At 44.4% G+C, this 20,692-nt stretch overlaps 1 protein-coding gene across 5 annotated transcripts in view; it reads left to right on the forward strand.

Moving 5' to 3' along the window:
* The first annotated feature begins 10,891 nt into the window (after window positions 1–10,891).
* The window catches only part of LCOR (ligand dependent nuclear receptor corepressor), an 88,153-nt gene continuing 78,352 nt past the window's right edge, over window positions 10,892–20,692 (forward strand). For 3 of the 5 annotated variants that reach the window (XM_032694429.1, XM_032694434.1, XM_032694435.1), the window contains exon 1: window positions 10,892–11,010. In XM_032694429.1, coding sequence (XP_032550320.1) covers window positions 10,914–11,010 — 97 coding nt within the window. In that variant the 5' untranslated portion in view covers window positions 10,892–10,913. The remainder of the gene's footprint in view (window positions 11,011–20,692) is intronic. The other 2 variants (XM_032694430.1, XM_032694432.1) reach the window with 2 other exon arrangements.

Genomic DNA, 20,692 nt, shown 5'->3' on the forward strand with positions numbered 1-20,692 from the left:
ATGCTCATGTCTGATGCAGCCTGGGCAGTATCTCCTGTATCTCCTTACCAACCTTGGGGCTCATCTTCACCTTTAGCAGCTGTTTTTTTCTTGGTTTGTAGCGCATCATCCTTAACTCTGAATTGAGTGCCTTAGTCCAAGAAACTGGCAGCCTCATGTAAGGATGATTTCTATTGTGCTTTTCCTGTTTTGTTAGGTATCGCATCACTTCCTGTGTTCCCCTAATCACCTTCACTGAAACAGAGTTAAACCCACTTTTGGGGTTTGGCCGCAGCTGTCTCGTGTCTCCTCTCTTCCCTCACCTCTCCTCATATCTCTGCCTGCACTAGGTGTCTGTTCTTCCCTGAAGGTCTGATCCCTGACTGATGGAGCAGGCTCACCATCCACCAAACCTGTGTCTGAAATGATGTTGTGTTTTATGTTACACTGAATCGATAAGGAAGTTTGCTTTCTGTCTTGTCAGATGATACCTGAGTGCTGCTATTACGGTGCTGTTTACTGCCTGTCATTCACTGTGAAATTAAAGATTCCTGTAACTGCACGATTCCTACTCTTTATTCTTCTTGTAGCCTTGAAGACAGTACAGTTTATTCTCAAGGCTATATCAGGTGTGTCTGCTGCCAGCCCCCGAGAACATCTGTTCAGGGCTCTTTCTACCACTCTTTCACACACCTCCTCAGGACATGTCTTATCCATGTCATCCCCTTTTATGTCCTTACAATGACCTGATTTACTAACAGTCCTTCACAACTTCCTGCTTTCCTCCTGCTGACCAGGTTCTCCCAGCCAGTTTCCATTGTCGCTTATCTCTGTGGCATCACTCCAGGCGGCACGCTCTGCCTACACCAAGCATTCCCTTGAGAGCTGCAATGCTCCATCCTCTGGCTCAACACCTTTCCAGTATGCCAAGATTCTGGCTTGCCTGATGTGACCACAGCAAATAGCAAAACTCGTGGAGAAGCCGAAAAAATCAGTGGCCACAGGCTGTCATAAAATCTTAGAAGGAGAAGAACTTGTACCAGGAATGGATGAGGGAGATAAAGGACATAGTATTTCTAGTTTAACCTCAAAAGATTCTGGTCAGATGATGACAGAGCCTTAGGAGATAACGCTACTAGGACAAATGGGTTTAACACCTCCAAGCTTAATGCAAGGGAGACCCAGAAGCCCATGTGAAAGCACTAAGCAAGGTAAATTGAGTGAGGCTGGTAGGCTTAGTCAACGGGTGAGTTACAAGGTTGTGAAATCACGTACGATATCAATATTGTGTACAAGCTCTGTTCCCAGGTGAACTGGTGAGTATTAGAAACTGCATCTTCAAATAGCTTATTTTTAGATCCAGGAAGTACATAGAGGAGTAGCAGAAAATACACTTTCTCAGTTACCTAGAGACAGTTGGAGCTTGTCCCTAAATAAAGCAGCTCTCCTTCAAGCACCTGGGGCCAAAGGGATTCTTGAATACCACTCGTTCACTAGAGCAATGCTGCACAAGCTCAGGAAACGAGGCTTTACCAGCTCCACCCTTGCAGTCAGGAGTGGATGTGCATGACAGAGTCATTAAAATAGCCTGATAAGGCTAAAGAGCACTGTGTCTATAGCCCACGAAAAGTCTTGCAAAGTGCACATGGGACGTTGACAATGTGGTGCAATGAAAATGTGCAGACTGGACAATGTCTGTGTATCAGAAATTCCAAGACCTAGGATTGCACTTAGCTTATAGTCAAAGTATTTAATTTGTTACAAAAATGCATATTAAGTGTATAAGAGATGATCATAATGTTTGAGGAAACAACTGGTACAACACATGAGGAACTATTTCAGGCTAAATTTGTGGTTTTATAGGCTTTGAAGCCTGGCTAAGGGACAGTTAAGCATCACTACGGTCCATTTTCACCGGTGGACAAGAGTGAGTGTTATCTACAATCTCGCGTGAGTGAAGAGACCTGCAGGATGTATTTGCTCATGAATTGTAGCTGCCACAGGAGGAAAATGAATAAGTCAGACTCCTCCGGATACTGGTGGAGGCAGACTCCAGAGAAGGCAGTGCTATTAATGGCCTGGATAAAAGGAATAGGTCAGAGCAGGACAGGATCTCTGGAGTGCCATTAGCAACCAGGGAAAGAGGGGACAGCAGCCAACACCACACTGCTATGGACAGCTGTTCTCCTAATCCCCATCTCTATCAACATCTCTAAACATCTCCGTAAGAGAGCAAGGTTGGTGAATCAGTAACCCCTCCCAGATCCACAAGCTGGGCTCAGTTTTGTCTTTGTTGTCTCTCTCTCCTGGTGCTTTGACTAGTGGCTAATTCCTCAGACCTCAGTGCTTCCCATTTGACTATTCACTTCAGAGCCATCTATTAACAAAATGTCTGTAAGTTAACAGTGCCTGAAATCTGGTCTGGAACCCTCAGCCACCACCTTATTATTTCAGCAATATTTCCTTCAGCCTGCTGCGAGCCACATGATGGAGTGAGGCAACTACAAGGCTGGACCAAAACTTCAGTAGAACTTTTCCATGTACCTGTTCCTTTAAAAATGCAGCTGCCTGGGAGGTGGTGCAGGATACTCAGGGCCGAGCCAAAAAAGTTTGGATGTGCACAACTATGTTTGATGACAGTAGCCTCTAGTCAAGGTCATTTTTCTGCACTGTTCCTTCCCTTAAAGCTCGCTGTTGGGCCCCTGAGTCCCTGTGGGCTTCTCCCTACTGTGTAAAACATGTTTTTATTAGTAATCTTCATGTTTTTAGAAAGCTGCTCTTCAAAAACAAATGTGGCTGGCTTAAATGTGTTGGGTTGTAGGGTTTTATTACTTATTTATTGAACTTGGCAGAATTTGGGACTTTCTATATTTCTTCTTTGGCCATACTTATTCTTTTTGAAGGATTTTTTTTGCTTCTAAATATCTTCTTTGCTCTACTGATTAACTGTTCCAGACTTAGTTTTTTTATTATTTTTGGTTGTTAGAATACTTTGAGTGATAGCATATTTAAAGCTTTAAATGCAGGGTCTCAATGTCATTGCAAGCAATTTGTCTTTTCATTAGCTACTTAAAAATTCTTATTTACACTCCTGACTTTTACAATTATTCCCTTTGGAAGGAGAATATGCTCATCTCCCTTCTAAGTTACATTGCACTGCAGTGTACTTTTTTTGTTGCTTTTTCCTCTCTTGCAGTAATATTTGAGTACATTGTGTTTGTAACAACAAGGTGACTGTTCACTATTACATTTCGAACTCCCTCCTGTGTACTACTTGTGACTAAATCAAGAGTTCATCCTCCACTTGGCTCCTCTGAGTGGTCATTCTAAGAACAATCCATTTATGAGGGCTAAAAATACAGTCTCTGCATCATTCTTTGACATGGTATTTACCCAGTCTATATGGGGGCAATTAATGTCTCCCATTGTCATTATGTTTTCTCCTCTGACAACCTCTTAAAGTCCTTCAGCTGTTTTTTTCATTCCACTGTCCTAATCAGGTGGTCAATAGTGCATGTTCAGTATCACTCACATGTCAATGCAAAACTGTTCTCTAGTAGTTTAAACAACATCCCAGGTGCACTTGCCTCCCTTTTTTTCTTTTATTTTTTCCTCTTTTTTTTTTCTTTTTTTCTTTTCTTTCTGGAACCTGGACAAATACTGTGCTAGTAGACTGAAACATCTTCTGTGGCTTCATATCTTGAACTGCTTCTCTGGAAATAGTCTTGCTACTGAAACGAGACAAGATCTTACCTTGGCTTGGGGTTTGTTGCTGTTTTTGTTGTTGTTTTTTAAAACAAAATTCACATGTTCAGCGTCTAACTGTGGGCTTTGCTCTGTGAAAATGTCTTTCTTCACCAGCTCCTTATTCAGTTTGCTGAATGTACAGTTGTAACCTGAAAGAAAACTTTTATCACCTTGGAGAAGGGCAGAGATTTTTTCTATCTGCCTGTGCTCCCTCCCATCTTCTATAATGGCAAGAAGCATTTTATGGTCATTGCTGGTTAAGGTCAGCTTACTGTGTATAAAGACAGTAAGTTTTTTATACCCATACTGGAGTTCTCCCCAGGGTGATGGGTATGGTAATCATTCCCTAATTTCCTCAATCTCCATTCAGAAACTGTGGTGTTTCCCTCTTTTCACTTCTTGATTACCAGAGCCAGCTTAAGCAGAACATTGTACACTGCATAAAATAATTCAGTGGTTTCATATCTGAAGGGCTTTAAAGTTCTCTGGCAAGTGCCTTCATGATTAGACACTCGTCACTGAGCCTCCAGCACCTCCCTCACACCTTCACAGGGACCACAAACACATTTAACATTGAGCAGAGTTTTGAGCATGGCTGTGAGTGTGGGACACCAACGTCTGAAGCCAATCTTGAGAGCTGCCTTTACTCTTGTATATCAGGTTTGGGGCTTTTTGGTGAGTAACTCAGAGTTTTCAAATTCTTTGCACCTTTCATTTTGGGGACACTGCACACGTCAGGTTGCTGGAAGGCTTGTAAGGTGCAACTGCTTGTTCCCCTTGTTTCTCTCTGAGGATGCACCAAACTTTCAACGAGTTATCCTCATGCTTGGGTGAGTTAACATGTTGTTGTTTCCTCTTTCCATAGCATTCCTAGTTTTGACCAAGCTCCTTAATGACACCCATGAAGACCTTGCCTGCTAATCACTCTGCTAAGAGCTTTGGAACTATATTGAGATTTGCCACCATTCTTGCAAATTTTGTAGAATCAGACCAAAGCTGATTAAATTCCTCTGAATTTCCTGACAGTCAGCAATGGCACAGAGAAAAGACACCTGACCCTCTCCTCTCAAGTGGAGGAAAAGTGGAACTCAGCAGTTACCTGTTCCTTCAGCAGCAAAATGGCTCATCCATCACACACACGTGTGACCAATTGTGCTGCCTTGTGTGCATGTGTCACGCAGAGGAGATATGCTTCGTGTGTGCCAGGGACAGTGGCACTGGAGTAAAGCACACAGAGTGGAATCAAATCTGCTTTTTTCTGGATCGTCGTGGGTGCCAGACGCAGCCCCAGCAACAGCCTAAGATAAAGATATCTCACAAACTTGTTTTGCTTTGCTAAGGGCAGCTGTAAAACCTGTGGACACATCCAGGGTAGAAAAATACTCAGTGTTGTATTCATCACTGACTCTCATATTGAGGGTTTTGGATGTTTTTATTTGGATTTGGAGGGTATCTGTGTGTAAATGAAGGGCTTTATTATCTGCCTACAATATCTCCATTCTTGATTTTTTTCTTTATTTTTAAACCCATCCTGAGACTTTTGAAGGTATTGCATTATATACTTTGAGCCTGTGATAAAGACAAAAGAACTACCTCAAGCTGAACTTGCTGCAGACAGCTTGGCTGTTCCAGCTCTATCCCAGTTTCAGGTGAACGTTTCCTCATCCTCTCAAAACAGTTACAAGTTGACCTAGTGTTCACCTTGCTGCATCATCCTTCCTTTTATTACAAAGATGATCTTTTCTAGTACATTTATTCAACCCTTCAGCTTTCCTGTTCCTTTAATGGGGATAAACTCCCTCCTGTAAGCCCTGGATTATTCTTGTCCACCTTACAAGTCTACTGCTTTCTATTTACATTAATATTACAATTTCTGACAACACATTGTCTTGTGGTCTGAAATCCATCCTAAACTTAATGAATATCTCTGTGCTTTCAGGTTGATAGTCTGTCCATCTCCAGTGAAGCTGCTATTGCATGTGAGAGTTAAACTCTCTGAAAAAGGGATCTAATTACTCCCCTCTTCATCTGTCCTGCGCTCACTCCACAGTGCTTCTCAGATTCCTTCCCAGCAGTGTAAATCATGATGTGTTCCTTCCACTATCTGTGAATCATGGTGTGTGTCACTCCGTGCTGTCCTCAACTGCCTCTTGTCTGTCAGTCTTATCTCTTGCAGGATGTACAGTTGTATCCGTTGTGTCAAAACACGGCCCACAAATTTTGCTTGGATGGAGTGACTTTTGTTGCTCAGCAAGTGCTCTTTATTTTGTCGAAGGTTAATTTTGTGTCTCTTCCCATTGACTCAGGTAGACTTTCCAAACTGCAGTGTTGTCTCCTTGGTCTGTGATCAGTCACGGCCTTCTCTATGATGTGGCTTTCTTTTTCTTCATTACAAAAAAAAAAAAAAAATCTACCTTGTTAGGTTTTATTTCAGTGTAGGCTCACACACATCTGTATGAGCTCCTCCCTGCAATGGGCATGGCACAAGAATTTGATCTTGGCTTGCATTATTTTAACTTCGTAATCCAGTTTGCTGCAGGGAACAATCCTGTCCTGGCGAGAAAACTGAGACGATAGTATCTCTCTCTCTCGTTACTATAAATCATTTAACAAAGGCAATATATTGGAATTGAGACACATTCCTCAGAAGAAGGCATGTTCCCCCTTAACCTTCAGTGAGGTTTCATTTGTTGCTCTACTTGACAGGACATAGTCTGTTTTTGGTTCTGCTTGGCTGGGGCTCCTCAAAGGACTAAGTCACTCGCTTCTTCATTCAAAAGCTCACAGTGTGTGGGTAGAAGGTAGAGTTTGTGTAATATGGTAAATACACTTTGCTGATGATGGGCAGAGGGTTACAAAATTGAATTTGAGCCTTTTTCTCACTTGTCTTTGTTTGTACTTGTGATTCAGTGCTTTCTTCCTGAGGCTGTGGTACCTCAATTTTCCACTGGGCAGATTTCTTTCTCACCTTTTCCTGCTTCCCACACTGCCTCTCCACAGCAGTAGCTCTGCCTAATCTGGGCTCTCCCTCTAGTACCTGACTAGTTACCCTAGGGAGGGGTCCTGACCTCCCTGTCTGGGGCCCATGACAAAGGTTGACTGAAAAAGGGGAAGCTGCAACACGTCCATGGGCTCTTTTGTACCCTGTCTCCGATGGGTCCCTCACTGATCTGTAGGTTTGCATGCCCTTTGGCAGCATGCTGCTGCCTGAAGCAGATCAACAGAAAAGGGTTTTGCTGGCATATCCACTTAAGTCAGAGGATAGTCTGAGGCTGCTTGTGCAAGTCTCACTTCACTGCACTGGTCCATTTCACGTGCTGAGGGAGAAGGTACCATGTTCAGAATGGGGTTGCCTGGAGAAGCAGCTACACAGGAACCAGTCTCTGGCAAATCAGCAATTTATAGTTCATCCCCTTCTCCCATTCCTGTGCATTCCTGCTGCAGAACCAGAGAGACACGCAGTTTATGGGGCAAGGGGTAAATCAAGCTTCCACTGAATCCCATAAAGGCCATGAGATTCTATGGGATCATTTTTAACTCTCACTACTTCCCTGCCTCTGGCATCTCTGAGGCTGTAACAATATTGGTGGTGCAAGACCGTGTGAGAAGACAGGTTTCTGCTCTAATGTCTTTCTGAGTATTTTCTGTTCTTATGGTGAAACGGATGTGGGAGAGACTTGCTGTAGGATCTGCCTTGAAAGTCTTACCTCTGAGATGTCAGGCCCTGCTCGGTGTAAAATGAAATTGTCTGCAGCTCATTAACATCAAAGTGTTTTCTCGACTGGTCTGGGCGGCTCGGTGGTAACTAGCAGATGGACCAGAGAACAGCTATGCTCTCCACTAAGCTTTGCCTGCAAACAATTAACATCAAAGGGGAGCCACTGTGAAACACGGAGACAACAACACTGCCACTGCAGCAAGTCTCATGGCTCGTGGGGAAGGGGGGGAGCCAAAGCTAGAAGGTTTGTGCTGAGATGTTTGTGGGAGCGAGCAGAGGAATGGCTGCTGGGGCCTGCTGATGGTGCTGGCCAGGAAAATGGTGGATCCACTTTGGTTTGAACAAAACTGTCCGATGGTGTTGGTGGCAGCATAGTGCAAGCTCTGGTGTATCAGACCCAATCTAGCCTAATTCTGGGATCAAATCAGATCTGCCCATAGCCTTGGTAGGTTTGTGATTGCTCACTCAGCTGTCACTCTTAATGTGTCTCCTGAGGCCAGTCCCACTGTTCATTATACCCTTTTTCTCCACTCCTCTGAACACAAAAGTTTTAGCATGTGATTCCAGATGTTGCTGCCTTTTCATAAAGTGGACCTTGGCCCTCTGTTTGCACCTCCCCACAGGAGGTTCATGGAATTAAACTTTCTGCTGCTTTATGTACTGGATCCTCTGGCTCATGCTTTCCTCATCTTCTTCCTCTCTGCTTTGGCAGTAGGTAAGAAGTCCAAATTGTTTGTATTTATTGTGATTAGCCCAGAGGGGTGGGCAGCAGGGTTTGGAAAATGAATTAATTCTTATATGGGTCCCAGTCAGAAATTAGAAGCTTTTTGGTAGGTGCAGCACCAGCACAGGATAGAACTGTGGGGCTGTCTCAAAGAGTTTGCTATGTAAATATAAATCTAAGAACAGAGGATTGCAAAAAAGAGAAAAACAAAACTGGAACTCTCTATTAATTAGTGCTGGGGGTCAAGATTAGAGACAGTATAATCAGAGGGAGATGTGCCAGACAGCACGTGCTTCCTTCCTGCTGGCTCTGCGTGGGAGTGCCAACTCCAGCCATAGGGCAGATGAGAGACTGGCAGGGCACAACCAGAACAGTTAAAGCCACCAAGTCTCATGAATCAAAACTGTAGGAGGTGACTTTCAGGCAAGGTTCTTTCTCCAGAGGGCAGGCATGCTTAGTGGAAAGGCACATGTAATGCTGTTCAGGCTTGCTCAGGAAAAGTATGTTCAGAACTGATCTGGTGTGCTGAAGGACAGCTGATACTGCCCGGGCAATAGCCAAACTGCCACAATGAAACTTGTCCATCCTAGAAAAAGGAGGACCATGTGGAGGCTGTGCACAGAATTTTGTTAGGGGAAGGCTGAGGATTAAAGATGCTTAAAAGACCACTACAGTGCTGCCTAGGTGTGAGTGCATTGAGGAGCATGGGCTGCTGGTATGTTAGGAGTGGGTCTGCAGCCAGTAGAGAAGGGAAATTTGGGAGAGGCCTCCTGAAAGTAGTTAATGGTAGCAAGAAACCAAACTTGCTCTGAAATGGAGATTGATAAATTCAAGATTGGCATTATGTGACCCAATCACTTCTGTGATTAGTACAGTTCCTAACAGACATGAATTCAGGTGCTAGCGAGAAACATGCCTGGACTTTGAACGGAAGGAAGATTCCCCACTTCTGGATATCAAGACATATAGTCTCCAGTGCCTCATCACACTGAAAAAGAGGTGGAACAAAGACCAGGACACTGCCAACAATTGGAATGAATTGCAGGTGGGGGATCATTCCTCAGCGGAGGTGCCCAAAGGGCTTTCCTGCTCTTTGTGGCATAGAAATTCGCCATAGGTCATGCTTTCCTTTTTTCCATTGCTAAGAGCTTTCGATTTAGGACCTGAATTCCTTAAACCTGTCTGCTCTGCTCATGAAAACAAGCTTCACATTGCCCTCTTCACATGGAAGCTTCATCTTGAAATGGGCTTTTGCCTCTTGCTACTCTGGTTGCTGTCTGCTCTGGGATGTTCCACCTCCTACAGTGAGAAACCATCCTCTGATTTCCTCCATGAGAGTATTAAGAGCCAATTAATAATCTGTCCCTATGCTACTACTGAGTTTCAGATAGCTCTGTCCACCGTTTCCCTGCTGAAGCTTTCCTGATAGATTGGCAGAGCAATCACACCTCAGTTTTGCATTCCTTTTGCTGGACTAGCCAAACTGAGCTGTCCTGAGCTCATTTTGTAGGACAGGCTAATTGCTCTCCTACCTGCCTGCATCAAGTGCGTCTTGGAGTTTCCTTTGAATAGGACAGCTGGTTTACTGCAGCTGCAACTGCACCTGAACAGTAGCTCCACAGGAAATACCTTGTCTGGGACATCCTGCTACCGCACACGCATACAGCCAGCTTTGAGCTCTATGCCTTTCCAACTCCCTCATTCTGTGTGGCTGGGCAAGGTGAGGATAATGGCTCCAGTGGTTACAGTGGGGGAACAAAGGCCAAGACCCATGGGCTTCATCTCCGGCCTTACAGCAAGGTTAGGAGTAGGACAATTCACTTTCCAAGCCCATCCCCTGCACCTGCAAGAAGCTGGTGCTGATGTTCTCCTCCTGCCTTTCCTTCAGCCTTGTGCTGACCGCTTTCTGTCAGAACCTTACAACATCTGAGCTCACCAGGAGGGAGGGCTTTGTGCTTGTGGTGCAAGGCTGAAGTACAGGAGGTGGCTGAGTCATGAAGCTGTCACTGTGGGACCTCCCGGCCACTGCAGCCACGTGCCTTCCCTTTGCATCATGGCCACCAACAGACCTGGTGGGTGTACAACTGTACCGTGGAGCAGATGAGGAGATATCAGCTCTTACTGATGGAAAACTATGTGGCCCCTTCAAGGCTGACCCCTCTGGGGTGTGACAGCCTCAAAGGCAGGGGGGATGGCTGTTCAGGCCATGGTGACGCCTCAGGGGTGGGATGTCCCATCAGGGGTGGGATATCCCCTCAGGGGAGGGATGGCAGCTGAGGGCACAGGGACCACTCAGAAATGGGGCGTTCCCTCGGGGGTGGGATGTCCCCTCGGGGTTGGGGTGTCCCCTGGGGACACGGTGAGAGCTTAGCGGTGGGATGTCCCCTCGGGGTTGGGGTGTCCCCTGGGGACACGGTGAGAGCTTAGCGGTGGGATGCCCCCTCGGGGTTGGGGTGTCCCCTGGGGACACGGTGCCCGCTCACCCTGGGGACACGGTGCCCGCTCAGGGCGGAGCCGCCCCCGTTCCCTCAGGACTGGCCGGGGGGCTGCAGCGCCCCCCAGCGGGCAGGCGCGGCGGCGCCGCACGTGCGGGCCGATGGGGGAAGGGGCGCATGCGCGGGGCGGGGCGGGCGCCGCGCGCGAGTGGGCGTGGCGCGGCGCGGCGCGCGCGGCCCTCCCTCCCTCGCTCCCTCCTCCCCCCGCCCCGCCGGCTGCCACCGCCCCCGCCCCGCCCCCGCCCAGAAGATGGCGAGCCCGTGCGGGCGGCAGCAGTGCTCCATCCAGAGACGCGGCGTCCGCCACCAGCTCGATTCGTGGCGACACAAGCTCATTCACTGTGTAGGTGAGGGACGGCGGCGCGGCGGGGAGGCCGGGCCGGGCCCCTCGGCGGCGGGAGGCTCCGCCGGAGCGGGGGCCGTGAGGCGAGCGGCGCCGCGGCCTGCGGGCCCGCCCCACTCCCCCTCCCCGCCGGCCGCCGTGAGGCGCCGCGCCGGGCCGGGCCCCGCCCTGCGCCGGGGGGGGAGCCGGGAGGGGGGTCCTACCCTGCCCTTTTGTGCGGCCCCTGTCAGCGCCGCGCCCGCTCCTCCCCGCCCGGCACGGCCCTGCCCGGCCGCGGCCCCTTCAAACTTGTTTACGGCGGGGCCGCGCCCGGCGGCGCGGAGCGGCCCCCGCCTGTCACTGCCCGGGGGCGAGCCCGGGCCGGCCCGCCTGCCACCGGCCTGGCCAGGCGGGAGGGAGCGGGGCCGCGGAGCCGGCGGGAGGAGCGGCGGGGGGAAGCGGAAAGTTGTGGATCGCGGTGCCGGATTGACGCCCTGAATCCGGAGCGGGGCCGCGAGGTTAAAAGGATGTGTGATTGCTTTTCTCTTCCCCCCCCACCTTCTCCTCCTCCCCCCCCCCCCCCGTGCGCCCTTCTTGTTGTGCAGGCTCCTTGCAATCGAATATTTTGGGTTTTGAAAAAGAAGTCCTTTTCATCTCGAGTAACTTTTTCCATTCAAAATACAGATTTTTGCCCTTTTCTCTTTCCCCAGCAAGAAATCGAGACCTTTTCTACGGGTCCCAACATACACATAAATGCCAGCTCTAGGCCAGTAATTCTGTAGGTGTCTGCAAAGAAAATAGATTTGACAACAGTAGACTATGAACTTCCAGGGTAATCTTAAAAATCCCTATCTAAAACATCGGTATGTCTCATCTTGTTTGGCCTTCTGTTTCTAATTGAGCACAAATCCTCATTTTATTTTTAAATATGCAAATATGGCCATAATCTCCCAGTGACTGCTCAGCATAGGTAATCTGTGAAAACAGTCACAGATTCACTTTAGTTCCTTGTGTGCAGAGTTAAACCTCTTATTGTCAGTTAGCTCAGCATCCCAGTTCATTATCAGGGATTTAAAATACCATTTTTGGTTACACCAGGATGTTTAACTGCTGCTGTGTATATTTCTGGCTTCATCTAAATGTTTAAATTTCTGTAATGTGAAAGTGTATGCTAGATGCTTGTTAACTTCAGACTAATTCAAGCAATTAACTTGTTTTATGCATAGAGTGATTGAAGAGTAATATGTTCCTGAGAAACTCACACTACACAAAAGTGCTGGGTTTTCTTTCCAATGGATTATTGATGTTTTTAGATCCAGTTTGTGGCGTTTTATTTTGATTCCATCTCTGCTAAGTTTTATTGGCTTCCACCTCTACTTGAACCAGATTTATTTTACTCCTATCTCATTTCCTCATCTCACCTCAGGCTGCTGGGGTTCACCTGTCCTAGTCCTTTCTAAACTCCCTACTTGCAGCATGTCATCTTGTCTTCCTCTCAGTCCCTGCTGCTCTGGCGTTAGGTTCCTGAATCCTCCAGTGGAGCTGTCCTGCTGCTCAGAGTTTAACCAGATAGCTGTGAGGAGCAAATTAGGAGCAGGGAAATAAAAAAAGCAAACCCAAAAGGACAGTTTCAAAGCTGTTGTTGAAGATCTTATTTTAGGGTGAAATGCAAGAATTGTGTCCATTCATTATGCTGCTCTTTGGGAAAATCCTGGGTAGTTAGAGAAGTTTGTGTCATCTACAGACTCAAGGAAAATGCTACGTTATTGAAGTTCTTAGCAACCCTAAGTGCTAAAACTTAAAACAAACACCACCACCCCCATTTATACACACCCTGTTCTATTTCTCTAAAGCCATTTAAATTGCCAGCTCCTGGTGAAGTTGCTTTCTCCCTTTGTCCCTTCCATATCTCTTCCTCATACTTAAATTTGATACATGTTTTGTTCCTCTGAAAGATTTCCCTCTCTGAAAGTCCCTCTGTGTGTGTTTAACAAAAGATACTGTGAATGCTGTTAAGCACAGAGTTGACTGGGATTTTTTGGAGGTAAAGTACAAAACCATTTAAAAAAAAATAAAGTCCAAAGTGTAACAGTGCTCAGTGACTTTTATCTTGATAGTACTATGTCGTAAATAGTTTCAGCTTCAAATTGATCAGCTTTATGAGGTCTCGAGACCTGCCCTACTCCTACTATGAATCTTATATAAATCGTTGGGTCATGTAAATGTGCAAATTGTTACATTTTTTGGTTTTGATATTTTTTATAGAATTATAAAAGGTTTATTGCAGTAGCCCAGGATGTCCAGCTGAAATTACGTTGTGATCTTAACCCCTTGCCCAAAATACACCTCTGACATCTTAAGTGAATTTTGACAATGTTCCCTGAGGTTTGGAAGTAGACTTGTTAAACGAGGTAACGTTCTGTTTCGCCTTGGCTGTTGGTAGAAGTCTTAAAGAATTTTTTCCTGTAATGAATACTCTGCTTCCCCATGTTTACATATCAGTATGGGAAAATCCTTCTTGTTACTTCAGAAATACCCATTCATATTTAGTTCTGAAAGTAAATGTGTGGGATTTTCTGTGTTAACATCATTCCCTGAAAAGCCATTCTAATACCACAGAGTGTGGCATTCAGAAAAAAATATACCCGTGGTTTGAACTAGTGCATTTGGCAATAAAAATTGCTTAAGTAATTCACTTTCACCTCTTGTTTCGTGCTTCTGTGATCGGCTTCTTCTTTGGACTGTGGGTTCATGACAGTTTGTCAAACTAAGCTCGTGCTCTCAGGGGAGCAAAAACACAGGGGAGCTGAAGGACCACCTGTCCACAAGGAGCCAATTCAGGGGAGCTGTCCTAGCAGAAAACATCATCTTTTGGAGGGAGTGGAGTAATTTTCTGCTGGGATAGCTCCCTGAACTGGCTGGCTGTGGGGTCAAGCAAATACTAGCGCTAGTGCAAGGAAGAGGGTGAGAATGCATAGCTGGTGGAAAGGAAAAGAATGAGAATGGCAGCAGAGATACAGATCAGCTTGAACTGTCACAGAGTTGCATTTCGGTTGTACCAGGGCGGCTTTCTGTGGGAGGTAGCTCAGGGAACTGGTCTGGCTGAAACTTCCTTGTTATGCATTTTATCCCCTTTTTTTGTGGAGAGGGAGGTGATGTGGCCGGCGGAGGACAGGTCTGTGAGCAGTTCTGTTGATCAGTGATGTAACTGAAGGAGCAGCATGCCATGGCCTGGAGGTGGAGGGAAGTGTGGAGAAGGGGGTGTTGAAGCTCTCTTTGCAGGGAGATGCACTGGGCTGTTGAGCCACGTGTAAGGGAGTAGTGAGTGGCACCCGGGATCTTGATGCCTTGGTAGGACTTTGATTGTAAGGACACAGTGTGCCAGGTGATAACTCTTTGATGCTGACATATTTGTTCTCTGTACCAGTCTTGAGTGTTAGCATCTTTTTGAGTGGCTAAAAGCAGATACCTTGAGACAAATCTATGTGATGATTTTAATTTTTATTTTTTTCCCCACTCCCAGCCTCCAATCACCTGCTGTTCAGATTCTTGCTAGATTTGAAATGGTTGGTGAGATCGGGTCAGCAAAGGAATGGGGAATTTGAGGGAGGAAATAACCCACAGATCCCTGAAACCCTCCTGACACCTTTTATACAGGCAGTAAGAGCATTGCAATGCTATGTGGTCACTGGAGCGGTAGTTTGAGGTGGTCGCACGTATTTCTACTAGCTGGTGATGCTTGGCCCTCTGTTAAATATTAGCTGTACTCTTGGAAGCTCCCTGACTAAATTATGGTCTATGTTGGGGGTGTGGGGGCAGGGAGGGAATGGTTCAGTGCTCTTCAGCAGTGATCCTAGTTTTGGGCGCAAAATGATGACTTCAAAGCAAAACCTGTAACGTCAGAAGGTTTCCAATCATCTTGGTCTCTGCCAGTGTTTCATTGAGATGCTACTTAGCTGTTGATTTTACTCTTTTACTATCAAAATAAGTGAAGCAATTTCCCTTTTTTTAAAATGACTGTTGCTGATGAAATACTGCAACCTAAGTACCTGATCTGTTTCTTTGTACTAATTTGTTGAATAGTCGTGGTCTTCTGTGCCCTTGGATACTTAGGATTAAAGTGTGGATTCTGTGAAAGAAATATGATACATCAGGAAGTGTTAGAAGCTAATATTAATCAAGAGAAGGTGTACAGTAGTTGAATAATTCTGAAATCTTTATTACTTATTTAGATTATTGCTCGTGTATAGCTCCAGCCTATCATTTATGTGATATGAATTAACTGCTGCTTCCAAACAGTTAGCTGTGCTATCTTGTTTTGGAAGTAGGCTTGAGTCTCCAAGTGTTTAACCTAGTTCTGGTTCAAAGGTCAGGTTGTATTTATTTGTTCCAAAATGAGAAAGCTTATTATAGCCATGATACTGATGAAAAATAATAATAAAAAGCAAGTTAAAGTTTAAATGTAGGGCTGTTATGTACTGATATCTGTTTTAGATATGTCCCCAGCCTTGTCCCCAGAAAATGTGCAAGTGGTACTATTTGCCTTACCTGAACCTGCATGCAATGTAGATACAGCTCGTGGCTTTTTTTATTGATATAAATCCATTTATACAGCAATTTTACAGTAGAGTAGCTGAAGGCTTGTTCAAGAAGATCTGGTCTATGCACAAACATTTCTGCCAGTTTGAGGAAGGGAAAATTACCCTTTTATGACAAAGTTATGCCAGGAAAAAAAATGAGGCAACTGTCATTTAAAATTAAAAATCTTTAGTTGTATGGAATGAAATTCACAGCTTGATATTTAGCTTTACTTTGAATGTGCGTGGAACGGTGGTGTGTGTCTGAAGAACAGTAGAAGTTGAACTGCGGGGGATAAGTCTAGATCTGTTCCAAATATCTCTTTGGATTCACTACAAATCACTTTGGATTTGTCCTTGTTTCCTTATTTACAAACGAAGAATAACTTCTACCCTTTCAGGGACAATGTCAACCAAACAAACGCATACTCAAAAAAATTCTTGATAATCCCTTTGTATTATAGTATCTTGAGCTCTTCTTCCAATGCCTGCAACATGAAATTTTGGGCTAGGCTGCATAATTTGCTTTGTTTCACATTTCAGCAAAAATGTATTTTAATTTGTGTGAGGTAATAATGATCATTGCAAGGTGGGAGGTTTCCTTCTCAGGACATCTTTGTCCTACAGGAATTACAGAGTTTTTGGACTTAATTTTTAACTAAGGAATAATGACATTCATCTACTTTTAATAGAACCTCTCAAAATTAATTGCAGTAATCCATTCCATGCATGCAGGAAATAGTCAAAATCCATCTAGATAAAATCTTTGTAGTGTTTATGTTGGGATATATATAGTAAAGATTTACAGCTTTGTGGTACAGCACCATTTTAAAAGAGTACCTGAAGGACTGTTCCCAGTTTTTAAGACATTTTTTGACAGTTTGTGCTGTATATTGATAATAATCCAAATACTGTTATACACAGAAATCCAATAACTGCACTTTAATTAAGAATGGATGATACAAAATCCCTGTTTTTGTGATCAGTTGTCTAAATCCTTATTGCATGGTACTTACATGACTCAAGGCTCTGCCATCTTAGGCCATGGTACATCCAGGCAAATACTGTCATGTGTTTTGATGTGGTTAGTTGTTTGTTTGTTTTGTCTGGGAACTTGTGTTCTTTCATGACTATTGTAGAATCACAATGAAAGTACTTCCTAAAAGTCAGTTTAGGCAAGGTTTGAGGAAAAACAGGCATTTAACAGGGTTAAAGAAAATTAGCCCTCTCATACATGTTGGGGCAGAGAGAACACTGCTGCAGTAGGGGAGACTCTCCAATGCTCTTCCTCAACCTTCTGTGTATATTTCTTTTCACTCTTAAGAGAATGAGGCTTTGGTTCTCAAAGGTTATTTGGATGGATATTTATAACTCTCTGAGAAATACAAAGCTTTTGGGATTTTCTGAGGGCAGGGTTGGATGGGATGGGCTGAGCCAATATAGGTTCTGCCTCTGGCTAAGAGGGTTATTAGCGCTTGTTTTTACTAAACTGACAGAAGTCTGCAAAACTAGCTAATCTTCTGATGATGCTTAGTAACCTGAGTCATCCTAGCTAGGAATGAGATGAGCAGGAGAGCTCATCTGAAACACTGGATGGGATCATGTCTGTGGGGGGAAGGGAAGGGGATAGAATAGCCTCTTCGAAAGGCAGGGAGTTTTCTATTTTGCATCTTGTTTCTTGTAACCATGCTACAGACTGTGGTTATGTTTGACAGTAGTGCTGTCTAAGCTGGCTTAAATGGTCCCCTCTGTGCTGGCACAACTATGTGTGGCAGCTTAGTGAATCGGTTCCCTGACTAGACCTGACTGGAGAACAATTTTTTTTTTTTTTTTTTTTTTTTTGCTACAACATCTGCAGAGGATGGAGAGACAGAAAATGAAGAGTTGAGGCTATTCAACTGGTATTGTCACATGCAAAAATCCAAGTTGTCTGTCGCTCAGTAAGTGCTTATTTCTGTGTGCTTCATGTTCATTACAGCAGCAGGAAGATTGCTTCAGTCTCCCTCCTAATGCTCTCTCCTTGATAATGAACTGTGGGCTTTGCTTTCCAAACTAGTTCCTCCATTACTAAGTTGCAGCTTTACAGCGCTTCTCCCCAGTACCTCTGCAGGCCTCTGGGGTTTCTCAGTTCTCTCCCATAAATCCACGTGGCCTCATTCCTCTTTTGGGAAATGACAGATTCAACTTATTTCTTTTTCTGTCAAAGAATGCCTTACTGTTATTTCTCTGGACATCTTTAAGTCACTTACCTTTTACCCCAGATTTGGTTCGCCTCGTATGTTGTGTGTAGTATCATGTGCTCTTTTATGGTGAGTTAACAAAAAAATTCAACTGTCAAAGCTGAATAGGAGATTTGAGTTACACATGAATACTGCTGGCACATGAAAGATGAAGTGGAGGTTGTGGTTTTGCAACACTTCTGCAGGACACCACTTCCTTCATAGTAAAATTGCTATTAGATGGTGTCTCCATCCGTTTTTTTCCACTCTTCTTACAGAGAAGAGAAAAGATGGTGTTCCTGTTGCATTTTCCAGAAGTGGTGGCAAAGTGGCTGCACAGGGAAGACTTGCAGAAAGACAAAGGATGTTCCTTATGCCCCGAGGACTGTGATATTTTATGGGAGGGAGAAGAGGGGGAGAAAAGAGGACTGGACAAGAGCTCAGTATTCATTAACAAAGGAAGCTTTCAGAAGCTGAATTCAGCAGTTTGGAAAGACATCAGAGGCCACCAGGCAATCTTAACTCTTGAGCTGAGTTTACTTGTGAGAACTTTCCTGGTTGTCTTTTAATGTTTTTTGTGTATGCTTATAGCACAAATGTTTCAGTGTCTAACTGGAGAGAATTGCATAGGTGAGTGCTTGATGTGGTCCTTTGACCTCCCTGGTCGGGATGGTGGGCCTTTTGAAAATGGAGTAACTGCCTGAGTAGGAAGAGGAACAGATAGTCAAGTGATAGAGTTCTTAATTTCTTCATTTCTTTTTTTGTTGGTTGCGCTAACAAAAGGATGTGAAAGCTTCAGCCCACAGCCTGCAATTCCCTACTCTAATACTTCCAGGGCAGTACCTAGTGGTGATGCTCCTCACCTTGTGCTCCTTTGTACTTACTTAGACTGTAGCAATGTGCTGTTTGGCTCCCTTTGCTACATGCATATGTAACAGGAGGCAGCTTGCTCTGTTACCTGTGTAAAAGACCTTTGAGCTCCGCCTCCAGCCTTGCAAAGGCAGGCTGGTCTGCCTGTTAAACTCTCCACGGCACTTTGTATGCATAATGCTCCTAAGTGGTCTGCCTGCTCTTAATGTGCCGACAAACACGTGGGCCAGTTTTGAAACTGCATCACAGATTAGTCAGAGTGGTGTGCTTGGGCACTTCAACTGAGGAGTCGTGCGGCCAGAAGAGTTCTCTCATCCTGTGCCTTGTGTCCTGCAGTCTTGGGCTTCTTAAGAAATATATTTATATATTGGAACGCACAAAATTTGGTTTAAGTGCTCATAGCAACCCGGCTTTCTGCTTGGCTGTTCGCTTCTTTAGTGGTCATTTTGTCCTCATCATGAACAAGTTGAAGATAAGCTAGTGTTACAGCAGACCTTGTCTCAAGTTTGGTCACCTCCTGGCTTAATGTTTGATGAGAGCTGCTTTCTAGGTGATGCTTTATCATGATCTCCAGATGCTTTTCCAAAAACATGCTGTTGTATCCTTTGCATGAACAAAATGTTTGCAGAGGTGGATGCTTAACTTCCATTTCACTCGGCAAAAGCAAGAGAATAGGAAAGCATGGAGGTAGTTTCCCTTTCTGACCTAAAAAAACCTAAAAGCAATCTTTCTTTAGAAAAGATTGCTACTTTATCCCCAGCTTTCTCTCCTGTTTTGAAGTCGTTAGTGAAACTTAAGTTTATATGATACTAGAATCTCTTCTGGGATTTCTCTCAAGAGTCTTACTTTTATCTTATGGAAAAAACAGCCATCTGATAGTGTTCACTTCCAAAATGAGAAGTGAAAAAAAATGTCTCTTAGAAAAAACTTCTGTACTTTTGTTTCAGTGATTGTTTCTTGATTTAATTGTCCTCACTGCTAGGTAGGAGGAGTGTCCCTTGCTAGTTTGAAATGTCCTTTGGCAAAGTTCTGCTCCTATTCAACTAGAAGAAGAATGTTTCAGTGACTTTAGTGGTTATCCTTTATCTGCATACTGTAGCTTACTAGCTATCAAAATATTACAAGATTGAGTGAAGGATGGAGAAGTGTGAGGGGAAAACTAAGTGTGAAGTGTTAGTTATGTGTAGGTTTAGATGAGTATCCATACTTCAAAATGTGTTGTGTACCACGGCTTTGTAAAAATGAAGAGTCAAAGTCTCTTGGAGAGGGAAAAAGTAACTTTTCCCTCAAAATACTTCTCATTAATGTTTTCTTTATTCTAACTTGGTGGACAAAATTGTAGCAAGTATAACACTAATTTTGGTGTTTCTGGTTAAATGCTTAATGACTGCTGGCACATTTCTCTTGGTTTTTATATGTTCTGTCTTCCTTGTCAATCCTGTGAATTTATATAAAATAAGAAAAATGTAATCATCTGGAACTGTATGGTAAGATGCTATGAGAACCCAGTTCTTGTATCTTACAGGAGTATTTTTGTAGACTCTTCACAAAATCTAATCCCTTGGTCTTGCCTCTGCAGTTTTCCTCGAGTGATGTGCAGTGATTTGGGAATGAGCTTCAGTGCTTAGTTGAGACAGGCCATCCAGAGGTCCATTTTGCGTATGATCTTTTGAATTCAGCACAGATGCTGTAGTTATCTCTTGAACAAGCCTGAACCATGGAGAGAAGAACTGTGTTTTGCCAGGGCTCTCTTAAATCAGTGTTTTTTCGACCTGGAGTTGGCAAGAAGCAACTGTGGAAAAACAAGGCTATTGCCAATAGTTTAAATTGTGTGGGGTCTTTTATGCTTTCCAGGAGCCCACAGTTTGAAAATTACTGCTCTAAATGGTTTGTAAACAAGGACTGTTTTTCCTTTCCAAAGTGGCTGTAGGTGTTAAGGAGTATGAGCTGATATTTAGTCATCTATTAGATTAGGATTGATTTTTTTTTTTTTCTTTCTCTCTTTCCTCTTCTCATACTTCACTATTTAAAAGTATATTTT

This window comes from Chiroxiphia lanceolata, chromosome 8 (assembly GCF_009829145.1).
Source record: "Chiroxiphia lanceolata isolate bChiLan1 chromosome 8, bChiLan1.pri, whole genome shotgun sequence".
Classification (NCBI taxonomy): domain Eukaryota; kingdom Metazoa; phylum Chordata; class Aves; order Passeriformes; family Pipridae; genus Chiroxiphia; species Chiroxiphia lanceolata.